This window comes from Amblyomma americanum, chromosome 2 (genome assembly GCF_052857255.1).
Source record: "Amblyomma americanum isolate KBUSLIRL-KWMA chromosome 2, ASM5285725v1, whole genome shotgun sequence".
In the NCBI taxonomy this organism is placed as follows: domain Eukaryota; kingdom Metazoa; phylum Arthropoda; class Arachnida; order Ixodida; family Ixodidae; genus Amblyomma; species Amblyomma americanum.
Window position 1 is genome coordinate 83,157,142 of NC_135498.1, and position 18,832 is coordinate 83,175,973.

Consider the following 18,832-nt stretch of genomic DNA (forward strand, 5'->3'; position numbering starts at 1 on the left):
CGGCATTCCTAGTATATCAAGAGTTGACACAGCGTGTGGGCTACGGAGGCTGGCGCTGGAGCTCACTGTCTTGCAGTCAACGCGCATGCCACTCACAACCAACAATATTTTCCCGCAAAAATGCAGCCGCCCGGTAAATCACGTGCAACTTACCCAGTGATCAGTAGGATAATGTCGTATTTGTTGTACTCTTCGTTAGAGTAAGCATGTGAATTTAGGTTGTACATTGTACTGTCGAGCATGACTGAGTTGTCATTCTGCCACTTTACGATAAAGGTTTCCCGAGCGCTCTGGAAAAAAAAATGTCTCATATAGCTTTGCTTTTGATTCTTTTCAGTTTTAAGCTGTGTATGTTTTATTCGCACCTGTTAGTCTCTCACCAGAATGTTTTAGCAGCACTGGAGCGTTAATACTAAACTATGGTCAAGGCTATTGGAAGGTTCGGTCTGTCGTCCGCAGTGTATCAGCGGCCTTGTCGTTTTTGCTGATGAGGACAGTACGTTCCAAGCCAGAGAATTGATGATCAATATGTACGTATTTTCCAGCATTCTTTTACATTTCGGCTGTTTCATTTCTCAATTTAGTGGGGCTGGGGCAAAAAGCCTTCAGGAATCTCCAAGACTTTCATCGCCGAATTCTGGACCCATAAATTCCTATCTTGGCATTAAAACTATCATTCGGAAGTGCGGCCGCTAATTAACTACTCTAAAGAAAAATACTTTCAGCATACTTTCAGGAAAACTTTCTAGTACAGCCTGGGTTGAACACGTGTATGCATGCGTTTGTGAGGTATAATTAGAGCGTTCCAGCTAACCTGTGCCCAGCAAATAAAAACGACAACACGACGGATATTCTACTAGTGCCGGGCTCTAAACATTTGTCTTCACCTTGTAGGAGTAGTTTTTAGATGCGACTTATCTGATAGGAATAAAGGTAAATTAGGTAACTTTTTTACCGCTAACTCTCGAGAAGAATCTTCGATGTAAAAGTTGTACAGCATGTGGATAAACGACCTTTTTAATTCTTTTCTTCGAGTATTATTAGTGTTCCTTTTTTCATGCTTAAAACTAATCTTGTGATAGTCAATATGCGCTCCCGCGTCGGGTTGTTAGCACCCTGAAATGCTTTCTGGTCGAAAAACTCAGGCTACACGAAGTCGCAATAAATGAACCGGCCACCATTCATAGCGATGCTCCAAGATGAGCGCGGACTCTTCGTTCTGTTAGAATCAGGATGCTGTAATAGGAGCGTGACGCCAAGTAAATTTCTCGCACTCCAACGCGGTGACGCTTGCGCTGCAGCAGCATAATTTCAGCAAAACCAACGGCCCGCGCTGTGACCGCTGACCTGTTTATACAATGCAGCTTTGTGCAGCCTAGTTCGTTCCATAGTTGTGCTACGAGCGAAACGCAGGGCTTTAGCACAATCTCCCCTGCGCTCCACTTCTACATCCGGCTGTGCAGATAAAGGGCTTAACGCTAATGCTACGATAACATACGCTTGCTAAGACAATGTATGGAAGGAAGTAGGGCTCTTCGCCGATAATATCCGCACAGCCTGGCAACAATGAAGCGATTTCATGCAAATTTCTTGCATCTATTGCACACTGGCGCAACGTGGTTATGGTGACGACAGCCTTGTGCAGTCAGCCAGGGTTATATTACGTCCAAATAAAGAAAGTTTGCCAGTGATGGACGCAGGACACAAGGCGAGCATCTTTCCTTCCAACATAGCTAGGGAAAATTGCAAGAGAGTTGAGATCTGGGCCAGTCGCTATAAAAATCAGGAGGGAAGCCAGTCATTTTTGAGAATAACGATATAACAAGGTGCGCACACGAAGACTGCACTACGCGTTATATAAAAATAATTCCCCCGGCATGGCCAACAGGTCATGCTCAGCTAACATAGCACTAATCACTCGACAATGACATTGTCCACGCACAATAGAAATCAGTTGTATCACCAGTAATCCAAAAACCCAAAATCTTTATCAAGCAAGCATGCCGAGGTTGTGGTAATGCAATCATCACTATGCATTCTATTGAACTAACCTTCCAAGCATTCGCTCTTTTTTTTTATCCCCGCCTCTGCCAGAACCCGCTGCAGTGGCTCAGTGGATATATGGCGCTCAGCTGCAGACCCGAAGGTCGAGGGTTCGATCCTAGTCGCGGAAGTCGAATTTCGTTGGACGCGATATTCTAGAGGCCCGTGTGCTGTGCGATGTCCGCGCACGCTAAAGAACCCCAGGTGGTCGAAATTTCCGGAGCCCTTCACTACGGCGTCCCTCATAGCCTCAGTCGCTTTGGGACGTTAAAGGCTCATAAATTATACTACTTGCGGCAACTACAGCAGCAACTACCACAGCAACAACACAAAATCCAGGAACGGGCGCTTAACATTTGTCGCTGTAAAAGGGGTGGAGTTGAAAACTTGCGGAGTCCACTCACTCGCTACGCAATGCACGCCGATACCGTGTTGAACCAGCCAGAAGCCGCGATGTCTTGCTAAAGTTATGTTGCTGCTGCACAGGCTGTAAGTACGTTTTGTATTCATCGGTGTGTTTGTGGATGTGCCGCCAATGACGAAAAACCGAGGAAAGAGACACGAACCGCTAACTGAAAAATTTCTATTTAAGCGCGTCGTCCAGAGTAAATGTAAGCGTACACTATATTTAAGAGAGGTGCGGCGCTTTCTAGGACTGGTCATGAATGGAGGTATCCTCGAATTGATATTGATCGGGTTCTTTGTTTCCTTAACGTGCCCACTGCCTACGCCCGCTTGTGTTCTTCGATCTATAGCAGCGCGCATGAGCTCCCTGGCTGCTTTCGCTGCGCGTGCAGCCTCCGCCATCAGCCGCTTTGCTAGATATCGGCGCTCTGCGCGGCCGCTCTTGACAGACAGACGGACAGAAAAACTTTATTCAGCAAGTGAGTTTTAGACCCAGCTGGGTCCCTGGGCCACTGCGCGGTCCCGCACTGCATCAAGTAGGTCATGCCGAGACATGACATCGCAGCCCGAGTCACCGCAGCAAGCTGCGATGTCGGGTCTGCAGACATAAGCAGGACCTCCCAGTCCTCCTAGCTCGAGATGGCGTGCTGTCCCCGCTGGGGAGGGTCAGCAGGGCAGCCGAAAAGGATATGGGAGAGTGTGGCGTGGGGGTCACCGCATAGGGAGCATGCAGGGGATGTGCCGCAATAGTGGGATAAAAGCTGAGGGGATGACAGAGAGCGGGTCTGGAGGCGTCTGAAGAGGATCTGTTGGGAGTGCGTAAGAGAGGGGTGGGGAGGAGGGTAAGTCCGACGGTCCAAACGGGGTATTTGCGTCAGCTCCGCAAAGGTGTACGCCCGCTTTCTCGAGAATCCTGGATCGAGACTGTCCTGAGCCCGGCAAATCAGACCTCGGGGCAATTTATCGGCAGCCTCGTTTCCAGGGTTCTCAGAGTGAGCCGGCACCCACTGAAGCTCTACCCTAGCCGGTAAATTTTGGGTAGGGGTGTTCAACAATTGCCAGGCAGGGGCGTGAATCCTGCCCCTGGCAAAGTTGGGCAGAGCCGTTTTGGAGTCGCTGAATATGTATTGGGCGTCCGAATGTGCAAGGGCTACGGCGATGGCGGTCTCCTCTGCCTCCTCAGGTGTAGAGCGCGAGGAAAGACGGTGAGTTAGGGGGTGAGGTAGCGTTTGATTGTAGGCAACTGCTACCGCTTCATGCGCTGTACATGCGGCGTCTACCCAAACAGCATCGTGGGCTTGTCCATAATACTTATGGAGGGCATTTGCGCGAGCTACGCGGCGAGGGATGTGATATTGGGGATGGACGTTTCGAGGAAGGGGTTTCAGAACGAGAGGTGTATGAATGTGTCGAGGGATGGCTATAAGGGTTGACTGGTTAGCAGGTATGTTGATGCGAAGGGAAGAGAGTATATGGCGGCCGGTGGCGCTCGTGGCAAGTCTAAGGTACTGTGTCTGAAGGCGCGCCTCAACTAGTTCCTGAATGGTGTTATGCATGCCTAGTGCAAGAAGTTTGGCTGTGTTAGTGCTACGAGGTAGGTTTAGGGCTGCCTTAGACGCAAGGCGGGTCATTGCGTTCACGTGTTCGGTTTCCGTGCGGTTCAATTTGAGATATGGGGTTGCGTAAAGAATGCGGCTAAGCGTGAATGCGTGCACTACTTTCATGTTGTCCGCTTCGTCTAAACCCTTGTTAAGGGAGGGCACTCGGCGTAGAAGGTGCAACACAGATTGCGTGGAGGCCTTGAGCCTTTTAAGGGTATGTTCATTTCGTCCAGAATCCTGCAAGTGGAGGCCAAGGATGCGGAGGGCGGGTGTGATGGGGATAGGGGATCCTTTTAGATATATTTGGATGGGCGAGTTAGCGCTAGATTTTGGCCTAATTAGGAAGAGCGCGGACTTAGATGGGGAACATTCGATCCCGATGGATGACGCGTGAGAGGAGATGGTGTCTGCTGCTAACTGAAGAGTTTGCTCAATTTCCCCGTCAGAGCCATGAAGTGTTCGCAGCTGAGAACGAACGAATGAACCATCATGAGGACGAGAATTTTAAACACATAGCGTGACAGGCTACCAAAAAAGTCCCACCTGGCCTTAATGCTCCAAGCCTTGGAGATTTCCTACACTGAATATCTCCATGATAAAGTGTTTTTCTCTTTCTCAGTGTTTCGGGTAGGCTCGACCCCATGTTTGGCTTCATGTCAGCCCTCTTGTTTGCCTTCATGGCTACGCGGTTCCCGGATAATCTTCACGCCATTGTGCCCAAAAAGGTGGCTGAAATCATTCCAAGCTTAAAAATAACGGAGTGATAGGTCCTATAAAACGCCAGGGCGCGTTACCGTCGCGTTGCCAGGTGAGTCTATTGTGATGCTATATGATTATAGTCTGCTGCACATTTCGCTTCGAGCACTCGGGTCTCACATAAACGCATGAAAAGCAATACAGGTGCTGTTGAAGAAAGGGCTCTAGGGCTGTATACCAAGTCGCAGTGCAGTCTAGCAAGAGTCCCGTAAGTCAACCGTGAAAGTCTGAAGCTGCCGGCTTACTTTTGCAGGGTGCACAGAAAAAAGGCAGGAACGCTGCATGCACTACTATACCGCAGGGCTAACAAATCAGCCATGCAAATGTAGTTATGTGAATAGTGACGTATGAGCCATGTCAGTGGTCTGGTCTAAAAGCAGAGCTGAAGGTGTTGTTGGACGGACGTGTCTTTGCTCGAGTATACAGCTTTTTTTAAAGAGTAATGTCGTTACTCACGCTAGCCTTTAAATTGCGTCCCATGTGGACAAAGGTCGCTTTCAGGCCGCAAAATCAATCAAGGGTTGGCACTTTGTAGCCTATTGCATATGCAAAAGCAATCGAAGCCGATCTTTTTCTAAAAACTGGCTTCGAAAGCAATTGCTACGTCCGATAATAAATTCTCTTTGCAGTAAAATAAGAATACCTATAGTGACGACTTTTTTTGTTTCGATACCATTGCTCTCATGTTAAACTGTTTAACAGAAGTTATTGTCTAGAGTGCCCGAGTTGTTTTTGTGTAATTGCCATAACAGGCCTTTGAACAAAATAATAATTTTGGAAGAAATGTAAATTACGTGTTTTTTAAAGTAACTTACAGAATAAAGAACCAGATGTTTGACTACAACCTTAACGTTCACTATACTGGACACAAAGGTTGCAAACTTGAGGTTAGCCTGTAAAAGTAGAACAAAATGTTAAGAGTGCGAAATTAAAGACACGTGCGGAATGTCGTCTTTCAATGTTCTCCGCAGATCTTCTTTTGTATTTATGTCCTGATCCTATCTTATTATTGGTTGTAAGGTCAAACGTGCGATCGTATATAAAAGCTACGACGTTTTTACTAAAATTATCGTTTGAAAGTACCGCTCTGTGTTGCCACCTGCCTGCGTCTTGTGTCTGTTGCGGTTTTTAGACTTTATGTCTCGCCAACAGGCCAACAAGTTTACTCCTCTAAGTTAGGTTTCGACAGTACTCTGCATTTTTAATTTCCAGAGAAAGTTTATCTCTGACAATGGTGAAGTATTGCCAAAGCCAAAATACCTACGTTCAGTGACAGTCGACATGCCAGTGTGATTACTATATTGTTTAAAACGCGGCTCAACAGTTTCGACCGAAGATATATGATCTTACTCACAAATGCTAGGAGGATGGCAACATAATCGACGACATCTTGCTTCCTTCCACTGAAAGCCTGCAAAAATGCTGAATCAACTGCAACAAGCGTTTCACAGACTACTTTTACAGGATCTGTGAATAGAAAGAAACACAAAATTGGCAAGATTTGCAAGTGTGCTTTTGTGCTGCACGCATCCATATGTGCGTGTGCATATATTCATCGTATTCGTGGTGAAACATCGTGACTGGCAGCATATGTATGTCCAACCACTTCGATACCATTTCAATGAAAGCGAAGGGTCTTGATATTTTGTGGTTTAGTTTATTTAAAAGGTAAATCCGTATTTCAAAGGTCATCTATCTGCCTCTAAACGAGCTACCACCTTGAATTGTATTACTTCCTAAAATTGCTACTTGTGCTGATCAGAAATTCATGCTGCAAACAAATTAGCGCACTAAGAAAGAGAGCGACACAACCGCTATTTTTCGACCGTAGAAACAAAGCCTTTCCTAGTTATGACTTCCATGCGCCAGCCGCTATAACATATCTTAACTTCATCTCACCACCAGACTTTTGGGCTCTCCCAGCTTAGGCTGTCCATCAGAAGAAAGAAACGCGCTCGAGAGATAAACTGATACTCTGACCAAAGTCACATGGGAGGACCGCAGTTTGGGGGCCAGCTCGGTAACTTCTGCAGGGTTGACAGGGTGAAAATAAAAGACCCGCTTTTTTTAGCCACTTCCAATGAGAGCCGTCGCCGTAGGCGTCACTGTAGGTGATCATGGGGTTGTAGGGGTGCCGCCGTGAGAGTCATTAGTTGAGGCGCTGATTTGAGGTCGCTGGTTGGCGGAGGTGCAAATGAACTGACGCGAGGAAGCCTGAAGAACGATTTATATTTCCAGGTGTGTTTTGTATGTGCCAGAATTCTACTATAAGCAGTCGCTTGAATGGATTGGGCTTGGTGTAAAAGGCTCTGGCATGCTTGAAGGTCGATGCGATGTTACAAGGCGTATGAATGCTCTGCGATGGAACTGTGCTCTTGTTCAAAATTGGCGAAATTGCTGCTGTGCTGCCGAAGCCTTTGTGGAAAATTCATCGTTTTGTCCATGCAGCGGGGGGAACAGTATACACAGGAGGAGGAAAGCGGAGAGGTTAACCAGTAGATGAAACCAGTTTGCTAACCTGCAGTGGGGGAAAGGGATGAGGGAATATAAAGGTGAGGGATAAAAGGAAGTGATAAGAAAACCAGAAGGTGAAAATGCTTTGGCAAAGACACAGCCTCTGGTGCAGGCCCGACACTCTTAAAAACCGCAGGAGGGTCTGGAAGGCCCTCACCGCCGTTGATCGCCGCCGCCAGTGTCCAAGAATCTTGAACTCCTTTAGTGGGCGGGAATCGATGTGTTCCAACGCACGGCGTAGATAATGTCTTTCAGAACTGTACACTGAGCATTGAAAAATAACATGAGATATGGTCTTGTCGCGGTCACAGATGCCACATGAAGGGTTCTCATCCATGCCGATCACAGTAGAATAACGGTTTGTGAATGCGACACCAAGCAACAGGCGACACAGCAAAGTTTCCTCACGTCGTGGTAGGCCAGATGGAAGCCGTAGTTTCAGCAAGCACAGGGTATTTTGTAAATGATGCCGGGTGCTTGCTTTTTCGGTGCGCGCTCCTTTGCTCGAGTTATGAAGCGCCCGACGGTGGACGATGGTTTGTGGCAGACCGGTATTCCCTCCTTACGAAACATGTGAGTCAGCGTTTCATTTGTGCCTTTGACACACAGGTTAGCCATACGGGCTCCTTTAGTGTCTTGGGTAGTCTTCTGCCGTTCCAGCTTGTTGTCCAGTCATCGGACGAAGTTTTTTGTGCAGCCTTGGCGGCGGAGATCAGTTATGAGCAGGTTGTCTCGGCCTTTGACAGAAGAGTGGGGACCGCGGTCGCTTTGTGGGCTGTGGGGTAATATTGAACTAGCGTCCAGTGTGGGTGGTGCAGAGGCCCTTCTCGCTTCACTAGCACGTCGAGAAGCAGGCGGCCGTTGCCTATCTCACCTTTCAGGGTGAGCCTGATGGCTGTTTCAATTGAACTAAGAAGCGCCAGGGATGCTTCTGGATAGCAAAGCAATAATCCACGTACTCACCTTGGCTCAGCACGTGAACGAATGCAGCGCTCGTTGCTCAGTGACCTGCATCGCCAGGTTCGCAGCCGTCAGCAAGATTGCCGCTGGTTTACCCGAAGGATTCTCTTTTTAAGAAGTGGTATCACCCAGGCAAACCTCCAGGATTTGCCCAACTGACCCACGCTGATGAAAGTCCTTTCAGCAAGTCGGTCATCCGCTGGCTGCGCTGACTGCCAGAGGGACCGGAACACGGGTGGAAAGGGCGAAAACGTTGAACGAGACTCCCGACCAGTCTAATATCTGCCGAAATGTTCATGCTCAAACTCTAAGGACCATCCGCTCTTCCACGGGTCTGATTGCCGCCTTGTTGGGTGACAATGAAGTCACTGGATTATTCGTACTTAGGTTTCGCCGAGTAAAAATTGGAGTGGCCAGATCGTGTAAAGATGACGCCAAGCGTTTTTTGCCTTTCAATTGATAAGCTCTTCTAATATGTCTGCACCTAGAATATCGCGCGCTCAGTGGTCATTTCAACAGTTCGTCGCAACCCGCCAGCACTTGCTCGGTCTGATTTCCAGAACCTTTGATGTTCACGCTTCATTTCCACTCGACTACACACGTCAGCGATTCTTTCGGCGTGAATCGAACTCCTTTCCAGTCAGAACGGCGAAAAATCAACCATACTGCGATGGCGTATAAAGGCACGAAAGCAAGCTTCAACAATGGATCAAGGCTTCAACAATCACGAAGGTTATAAAATACAAATGCGATTGAAAACTGCATGCAATGGCTTCCTTCGATGTAAGCCACCTCCCATATGCTTTGTCACACACCTAAAAGCATTCCTTGCTTGCATGCACATGGTAAAAAAGTACAACATACGTAAAAAGTAAAGTTTAAAAAAGAGACTGACACTACAATAGCCTGTTCCTGTTTCAACAGAGCTGACACAGAACTTCCGTTTATAAACCACCTAGTTTTTCTTCTTACTATAGTTGCAGCGAACTTACAAGAGCTTTCCGCAGACCTTCCTTCAGGCTCTCTCAGAACGTGCTTGTCAGTGCTCCCAAGGAAAGCGGCATTTGAGCGAATATCAGCTCCTAGAAATTGATAAAAGGAGACACTATTTTTCATGTTCTAAAAGACCAAATTTACCAGCCAATGTCTTTCATGGTTGGCTTGTGCACTCGCGGCAGAAATTTTATGCAAAGCAAGACAGACTGGTTAAAATTTTAAATTAGTCTTGCTTTCCATAGATGACGCAGTAACTGTCTCCCATACCTCGGCGGACACCCCAACCGCGCAGTAAAGGTAGGGATAATGAAGGGAGTGAAAGAAGAATGATGACAGAGTTGCCGTAGTGGAGGTCTCCGGGATAATTTCGACCACCTAGGGATCCTTAACGTCGACTGGCATCGCACAGCACACGGGTGTCTTCTGTGTTTCGCCTCCATCGAAACGCTTCGAAAACGCCGCGGTCGGGTCCGAACCCGGGTACTCCGGCTCATTAGCCGAGCGCCTTGCCTGTTTGTAATTCATGTTTTCTCTTGCCACAGCACTGTAAAACGGTGTGTATTTTTTTCTTAATTCGCCTTGCGCTTTTACTCTGAGCAGTTTGATCATAAGATACTAAGAGTTGCATGCATGCACGGCTTTGTCGCACTTTTTTGACGCGCGCACCCGTAGCGAATGGGAATACTTGCAAACGAAAATATTATGCTGGTGAACAAAGATGTTCTGCCTCCAAGGGCAGAAAGATCCTTTCGATAAATACTAGAATGTTGGCAACTGGGACAAGCATAACAAACGCAGCATATGAAAGACGTAAAATTTCTTACCTTTGATTCGGGCAGTTGGAGTATTTCCCTCTTCAAAGGAATTTTCAACAAAGGGTATAACTTCATGTTTAACAATACCCTCTGCGTCAACTTCAGCTGTAGTTGATGGCTGTATACGTTCGGTGCGACCTAGAATTCCGACCTCCGCACGGAGTAGAACAGTCGCGGTTAGTAATGTTCCAGACTTTCTCATTCGTGTTTATTTATCGCGCAATAGGATTTTTTACATGGCCAGATGTATTTGCAGAACAGCATAAAACTAAGACAGTCCCAGCTAAATACGACCGACAGAGCAAAAATGGTTGTGGTTTAGCTCTGGTTAAACCTGGAGTGACGCGATAGCTACAGCTGGCCGCGTGGAATTCGTTCAGTCGAATTGCAAAGCGAGTCTTTCGCCGCTCCGTTTCGCTGGGCGTACCTTCTTCGTCTCCGTCCCTGAATGTGGATTCACTCTCTCCCCCTCTCCCCGCTCTCGGTTTCGCACCACGTGACCAACCACGTGACCCGACACGGCGGCACCACGCCACGGAGCACAAGAAGTGCCACGCTGACGGCTCGAAACGCTAGCGGAATGTAGCTCTCGCTACAATATCTTGCAAATGTCGAGATAGTTTTGATCTTTACGCGTATTACAGAACATATCCGAGCCCACTGTGTCATAGTTTCTGGCTGCGCCGTGCTTTCAGCATGTTTGTTTTACCTTGCCTCGTCCATTGCACACTGCTGGGGTGTACAGCAGCGTAAAGAAAGGTGTTGCAGTATCATACCTCTAACATGGTCTGTAGAACCAAGAGAAGCTGTGCCCATAAAACCTCTACAAACCAACTTGCTGACGACGACAACGCCTCCTTAAATTGGTAGGTTCCCTTGGCTTAACGTTAGCGAACCTCTCGCACATACTATCTCTTAGTCCAGCCTTCTTTGATCGTTTTTGTAGCGATAGCTACATTACGCCAGCATCTGGAGCCTTCAGCGTGCCGATCCCGTGGCCACTGTGGCGGCGCCGTGGCTGGTCACGAGGTTGGTGACGTGGTGCGGAACAGCTGCCGGCGGCGCGGCTCGCCGGCGAAACCGAGTGGGGGTGGAGTGGAGAGGGGCGAGGAAGTGAAACCACGTCCAGGGACGAAGATGAAGGAACGCCCAGCGAAACGAAGCGGCGAAAGACTGACTTTGCAATTTGACTGAGCGAGTTCCATTCGGACAGCTGTAGCTATCGCGTAACTCCAGGTGTTACCAGAGCTAAACCACAGCCGTTTTTTTACTCCACCATCCGGCTTCCTACCTTTCCTTTGTACTTCTTAAAAAGTTCAAAATTTCAAGCCAGATATTACTTCACATCTCACCGTCAGAAAAGTACGGCGGTGTTGGGACCGGTAGCTCCCTGCTAGAGTGCCAACAAAAAGCAGGGTGATGTCATTGCAGGCAAAAACTGCCCAGTGTGACATTTGTTTCAGTTTCATTTAGCGCTCTTCCACGTTAACTGCGGCGGTAGACTGCATGTATGTTGTCAGGAGCAGGCATGCTTGCGGGTACGGTACAGACATCGGCGTAAGTCATGTCGGGGCATGGTTTATACTTTATGAAGTTCACATCCCCAAGCTACTCACGCTATTAGGGACGCCATAGTGGAAGGCCCCGTGTAATTTCGACCACATTGCTGTTTACAGCGTGTGCACAAACATCGCACATAGCACGAGTCTCTAAAATATGTTACTGTTGTTAGTGGCTAATTATTAATAAAATAACATTGGAAGAAAAATATGTTGCTAGCCGCGGCATCTGCCCTCGGAACCTGAAACACCTGAGCTGCGACTAGCGGGAATAAAAGGACAGGGAGAGGGAAAGAAAGGGGGGAGCGATAGTAAGAAAGGATAGGGGTAGGTGGTAATAAAGCTATGTACACATAATACGGAATAATAATATAAATAATATAAATAATACGGAAATAAATGCAGGATACTGCGCCACGCATGATTGGAGTAATCGGTGGACGTGCAAATGCTTTGGGGTGTGCGGGGACATCGAATTGCGACCGCAGCCGCCGAGATAGAATCCGTATCGTTCAGGTCAGCAGCCGAGCACCATAACCACTAGTCAAGTTGCGGCATGAAGAGTGTCTATATGAACCTCAAGACCTACCGCAGGAGCAGACTCTTAAGAGACACGAAGAAAACATGGAACGAGCGTAATGCAAGCTGTCTAAAAAGGTTCACCGGTGTTTTGCCTTTAACAGTGCAAGCGCTCTTGAACACAAGCACAGATAAGGCCTGTACAGGAAGCGGCTTGCGCTTATTTAATAATTTATTTATTATGCCTTCTTTTACCTGAGTTTTCGCAGAAGTAGCGAACACAAACAATGCGCAGAGCCGCTTAGGCGGCTCAGTGGTTATGGCGCTCGGCTGCCGACCCGAATGACGCGGGTTCGATCCCGGCCACGGCGGTCGAATTTCGATGCAGGCGAAATTAAAGAGGCCCGTGTATTGTGCGATGTGAGCGCACGTTAAAGAACCCAACATGTTCGAAATTTCCGGAGCCCTTCACTACGGCATCCCTCATAACCTAAGTCGCTTTGGGACGTTAAACCCAATACACCACAAAACAATGCGCAGGTTATGCATGCATTTGAACTAAAGTAGCACGCGGTCTTATACTAACCAAATATATAAAACAGTTTTTAAGCTATAACCAAACCAGTGATTCATACGTAGAATACATAACTAAGAAAACATTTTGAATAAGCGGGTCTTTTGAAACGGCGAATATTTTTTGCTAATGCTGAAATAAGGCACAGCGCTTGCACTACGCAGATCAGGTCATCTCATAAATACGACTGTATTATGTAGCAACCTTCGCACGCAAATCTTACAAATGCCTTCGAGGCATCACAAGAAAATACAGCCAGGTTCATACGGCATCTTAAGTCATCAAATAGCATCAGCATTGAAACACGTCCGCATTCCTTAACCTCTTGTCATGGGAAGAAAGCTTGCCCTTTTGTCATTCTTTCACACGCTATCTAATGGCGCCCAGCCATTCTCCCGGAATCAAATCTCTGCCCCTGATTGCTCAGCTCGCCTGTATCATGGTTATTAAGACTGCCGAATTTTCACTCGCACAGTTAGCTATCAGTACGTGCCGCTGGTGGTGGCAGTAAACGACTGGAACACATTGCTACCAAGCATCGTCAGCCATTATCATTTTAAACAGCTTTACTAGCATTTTTTAACAAAGAAAACGCGTCATAGTGTGTGATCCCAGTACGTGGGATGAATGTCGTTTAACTTTTGCTGGTGCCTATTTGCTTTGTTTTTTGTTTTCTTGCTTATGCCCTGCTGAACGGTACCAGAGCTTGTTTTTGGTACCGACCGGTCGCACAGTTTTTCTGTATTTTCTTGCTTTCAGCTGTTAACTGAAGTTTGCCTATTGCATCTCATAGCCATTTGTTATCGTGTTGCTGCTTTATTTTTCGAAAAATACCCTGCTGCACTCTCTAATGCCACGTTCCGGGCCCTTGGGGTGAATAAATAAATATAAAGAAATAAATTTTCTTACGGGCATAAAAAAAAACCGGAACTGCTACGAATACTGTCTGCCCCTGGAATCTACTGACAGATTAACAAAAAGAGGTAAGTCAGTAACGTTACAGAGAAATTTACAGAGGCCATTGGGAACATAGAGAACAAAATCGAAACAGAAAAGGCTCACTACCTCAAAAGAAAAATCAGCTTCAGGCAGAGTGCTTCATTCTCCAATCACCCTACGAGAAAGTTAACCCGAAAGCCGTCTGAACAATAGTGTGAATGAAATGCATTGTCGCCCAGATTTGTTCTTGCCACTAATCTGAATATAATGACATGTGTAGACATTAACTAATATGGATGTGAATAAGTAAAAGTAATTAACTTGAGCTTGCGAGTATTACTAAAGGCACAAAGATGAAAACGTAGCTAGACGGTAGCACGGGGGTTTGGGCTAGTTGGTTGCTATCTAACGCAGAAAAGATTAGCAGCATAAATAGAACGCACACATAAGACATAAGGCGTGCTGACGCAACTGTCAGCACGCCTTCACTCTCTTTGCTGGTGAATAAAATAGTTTTTTGAATTAATGTGATTAGGTTTTACCTGATGGTAACCGAATGTATTTAAAAGTCGAGGTTTTTTTAATAAAATTATAAGTGCAGCACTGTCTTGTCTTGTTTGTTCTTGGTCTTCTGTGCAGCTAAATGGGCGTTATTTCTTTAATAGAATCTTTGCAGCAAGTTGCTGGAACTTTTTCTGTCTCTGAGCACCGAGTTAGGGGTCTTGCTTCCAAACAATACTGACGAGTTTTACAATTGCAGAAACTGGCGTTTTGTCGGCTGGGTATTCTATTTATAAAACTAATTCCTTCTGAGATGACACAGTCATTTATTGGTTCAAAACAGACTTAACTCATATATGTTACCATAAAGCAATGGGGAGCGCTCGTCCTGTTCCCTTCCTAGTCCGTGTTACCAGTTTGCGCTCTTATGTCTTTCATGAATTCTGTTATTTTTGTGGAACTCAATATGTTACCGACCTCTATTGACAGATTTCTTTTTTAGAAATTCAGGTAAAGAGCTATTTTTCTTTTACGTTTAGAAATATTCTCCTAATCACGCCATGTGTTAGATTTAGTGCAGTGCTTTTGCGTGTCACCTGGCATGGCATATGCTTTGTTTCTTGAGGTACTAAATAATTCTTCAGAAATACAGTGATTTTACGCCAATTATAAAAAAGCGCTTAGTCAAACACTTCACCAAGTTTCAATCCCATTGTCACAAAATATTTTGTATAAAAATTGGTGTAATACGTTACGGCGTTAAACTTTAAACGCTCTGAAGAAAGCACTCACTTCCGCGCTGATGTGCAATACTTACAATTCGTAGTCCTCCAATGCGCGTCAGTCGAACGACAGACCCTGAGCTCGGGTCGTGGTAAAGGTGCTGCTGTATTCTCTTCCCATTCATCTGCAGATAAAATTGCAATTAGTGTTCCACACCAAAAATTGAAGCCGCAAAGCATAAATTGAAGAGCACGTATTATTTTGTAAAATTCCTTACACCAGTAAAACCTGTCATCTTGTCTAAATTCTTCGCAATACGTCTTCTTTTGGCTGAAAAGAAGCTGTTATGGCTTACGGTTTGGAAATCCTTTTCTTGATTCAGGTCACACTGCTTAAGGTACAAAAATTTGTCCAATAATATGCCAGGTGTTTCAGAGAAGAGTCCAAGTAATTCTCGAAAAAAATATTAGGTAAAAATATGGCTTCTTCAGCATAGCACTACTAGTGTTGGCGGATACTAGAAAACCGATTAATCGTCTTAAGTAGTTAGCATGTTAACTAATATTTCATAATAAACTTTTTAACTATTATGGTTAGGCGCTTAGTTCCAATTAGACATTTGTAGCCAGTCATTAATAATATCCATAACAGTTTATAGAACATCAAAAGCGCGACTACAATTGGGGCTGTGGCCCGAAAAATTTTGGCTTTTATGACTAGTTACGTACAATGGACAGGTTGTTTTGCCTGTATACTTTTTGAAAGCGCGTTTATTTTGGCATGCTGTAGCCAAATTTTGTTGGCCCACTGCACCAACGATAGTCGCGTTTTTGAAATTCTGAAATTTAATATGGCTGTTACTAACGCCCGGCTACAAATCTCTATTTGCAACCAGTTGCCTAACTGTGATAGTTGAAAAGTTATTGATCAGAAATTAGTTAGCCAGCTTACTACTTAACATGATTCACCGGTTTTCCGGTGTCCGCCAAAGCTGGTAATGCTATGCCAAAAAAGGCATATTTTTACCTCGAAAAGCTTATTTTTGAAATTTTCTTGAAGTCTTTCCCGAAACACCTGGTACAATAACCGTATAGATTTCTCTTTTTCTGTATGCACTTATTTACTACAAATCAGAAAAAGAAAAATGTTCCTACTTTTATAATCTACCATCGGGAGGGTTCTCAAATCAACATTCCCGGGCACTGATATCAGCAATTCTATTCTAGTGGCATTTTTCTTAATTGATGCGATTGGGGAATTCGCGCCATCAAGAAAAAATAGGCGGTGATTTAGCTCGGGTTAAACCGGGAGTGGCGCGATAGCTACCGCTGGCCGAGTGGAACTTGCTCAGTTGAATTGCAGTCAGTCCTTCGCCGCTCCGTTTCGCTCGGTTTTCTTTCATCTTCGTCTCACTTGACACGGCGCATGCGCACAGCTGTGACAGCTCGGTTTCGCCAGCGCGCCGCGCCGCCGGCAGCAGCAGCTGCTCCGCACCACGTGGCTGGTCACGTGACCAACCACGTGACAGCATGGCGGCGCAGCCACAGGGTGGCGGCGCCACCACGCTGAAGGCTCAAAATGCTACCGCAATGTAGCTATTGCAACAAAAGTTTAGAGATAACTACTATGGTCGGTAATGCGAAATTTTAGCGCAGGTCTACACATGCAGCCAGGCAGCCTCCGGGATCTTGCAGTGGTAGCCACCTGCTGGTCATCCTGGCCTCCGTTCCAGCCGTGGCAGGTGCAGTTTTGCTCTGCTAGCTACTACCACCACGGTTGTCTGGCGGCGTGTAACGCCTACAGCGCCAATGACGACGACTACGAGGAGGAATGCAGGAACGGGTGCATGAGAGCTGCGCTCTCAAATTGTCCAATCAAGAATTCATGGACAATGCCATAAGCAAGCTTATCTCGGTAGCCCGCCCAGCCAGTAAAAGCTTTGGTCCAAGACTGTTTCCTTGTAAGGGACGCATAAATTTGAAAATGCTTTTTGTATGCGTCGCATACGTCCGTCCCTCGTCCCCGTCGAAAGTATACAGCCTAAGGGGTTTGCTTGCGAGGCCTGCCGCATACCTCGTTATGCATCCTCAGCGACCGTAACCTCACGAAAGAGGAATTGCTCTGCGTCCTCAATCGTCCCAAGGTTTGTACTGCTTGATGTGGTAGGGAGCCACGCTCAAGAGCTTAGAAGGAAACCCTTTGTGCTGCGTACTTTTCTTGGGAGCTGTACATTTTACGAATGACCAATATGTGATGCTTACTACGCGCGACACATATTTCACGAAACGAACACAGAACAAACGTCCTGTGCTCATTCCATGTTCTAAAGTGTACAGTGATATCCTGCTCGGGACCGGACCGATAGTATCTGTAATAAATAAACAAATAGATTTGTCCCCTGTTCGTGTCTTAAGTGCATCGCGCGTTGTCAGTATCGTGTACTACCAATACGTGATTTCCAGTTCACTGACACCCATCAGGGGTATATTATTTTCACTGATGAACTCCTGCGAAAGCTTTTAGGGGACTGCCTTACGTGGTGAACAAATTCCTCGTCTTGCCCGTAGGTTGTGACGACCACATCATCATGCAACACAGAAGTCCTCGTTAGTGTCAACGTCTGATTGACCCGAATGGCGACGATCAGTTCCCCGCTGTCGCTTCGTTCTTCGAGAAGTCGAGGAAAGACGAGAGCTGGCGATGGAACCCCTGTGTTGGCAGAAGATAAGAAACAAGATGTTATTTAATGCTCTAGTATTACTGCTTCATCTTGACGATACCTATCCGTCTGGTCAGGGGAAGAAAGCGCGAGCATTTTCCGTCCCGGTTAATTTGATAAACCTCCGCTGAAGTGGTAACTCCGCCACCATCTGCTAAAATAGGTTTATAAATAAAGAAAAACTTTATGGAGGCTGTGCGCAGCATATACGTACCATAAATTCTGAATTTCAACGGAAAGTTGTTTACGAGCGCGCTTTTTCATATATCGTGAGACTGCACTATAAGAACCAATATACCCGCACCCCTCCTGTCGGCACGCTTTGTCATATTAAAGTTTTTCTCATCGAAAAAAAGTTCCACATTAGTTTTCTACGAAGTCTTCCCTACTGGATGCCAGTGATGGACAAACTTTAAAAGAAAAATTATGCTACACATTACAAGACTGGACCACAAGATTCAATCCTTCTATAAAGGTATATTACAATATTCCTGACTTGCTTGACAATTAAAATTGATATCCATAAACCATTGGTTTGGGAAGGCGTAATAATTCCAATAACTTTGATATCTTTTATTATGCAGCTTCAATGAGTTGCATTGAAGCACATTACAATGTTAAGTACAATTTCATTTTGCCGCTCAGTCATACAAGAAGCACCGGTAAGAAAATGATAGATTTTTATTGTGAATTGCACACATCCACATTGAGTGCCCTGCGACTTGCTTGAGGGACCAGTTATGACAGTACCCCTCGCACCCCTCTCTCTTTCCCTTCTCAGTCACCTCATCCCTCTTCCCCAGTGCAGGGTAGCCAACCGTAACACCCTTCTGGTTAACATCCCTGCCTTCCCTCTTCCTCTTTACTTATTTCGCCCAGAAAAACCTATTCAGGGAAATGGCTTGTGGCATACTGTGAAGGAAACGGCACCTAACGGCTTGAGTTAAAGTTGGCCATAAAAAGGCCAGGTATTGTCTCATATTCTTTTTGTTTTTGGGTTTGTGTATGTGTGTGAAAAAGGGTGCTAGACATACTGCAATGATAGCAATAACACTTTGGAGTGCGTTAAAAGGCTAAAACCGGCAACATTCACCACGGTTATATCATTCCAAACGCATTAAGAGAAAAATGCGGCCAACCAAAAGCACTATGATTTCAACTGGCTGTTTTGAACACTTGATGTTTTCAGTGCGGTGGCATTACTAGTT

At 46.0% G+C, this 18,832-nt stretch overlaps 1 protein-coding gene across 2 annotated transcripts in view; it reads right to left on the reverse strand.

Moving 5' to 3' along the window:
* The window catches only part of LOC144118739 (venom metalloproteinase antarease TserMP_A-like), a 53,271-nt gene that overhangs the window by 12,994 nt on the left and 21,445 nt on the right, over positions 1-18,832 (reverse strand). The window contains exons 2-8 of one of the 2 annotated variants that reach the window (XM_077651582.1): positions 17,442-17,614; positions 15,000-15,089; positions 10,100-10,241; positions 9,272-9,361; positions 6,160-6,272; positions 5,621-5,698; positions 154-290 (exon numbers count right to left, since the gene is read on the reverse strand). In XM_077651582.1, coding sequence (XP_077507708.1) covers positions 154-290; positions 5,621-5,698; positions 6,160-6,272; positions 9,272-9,361; positions 10,100-10,241; positions 15,000-15,089; positions 17,442-17,614 — 823 coding nt within the window. The remainder of the gene's footprint in view (positions 1-153; positions 291-5,620; positions 5,699-6,159; positions 6,273-9,271; positions 9,362-10,099; positions 10,242-14,999; positions 15,090-17,441; positions 17,615-18,832) is intronic. The other variant, XM_077651583.1, reaches the window with a different exon arrangement.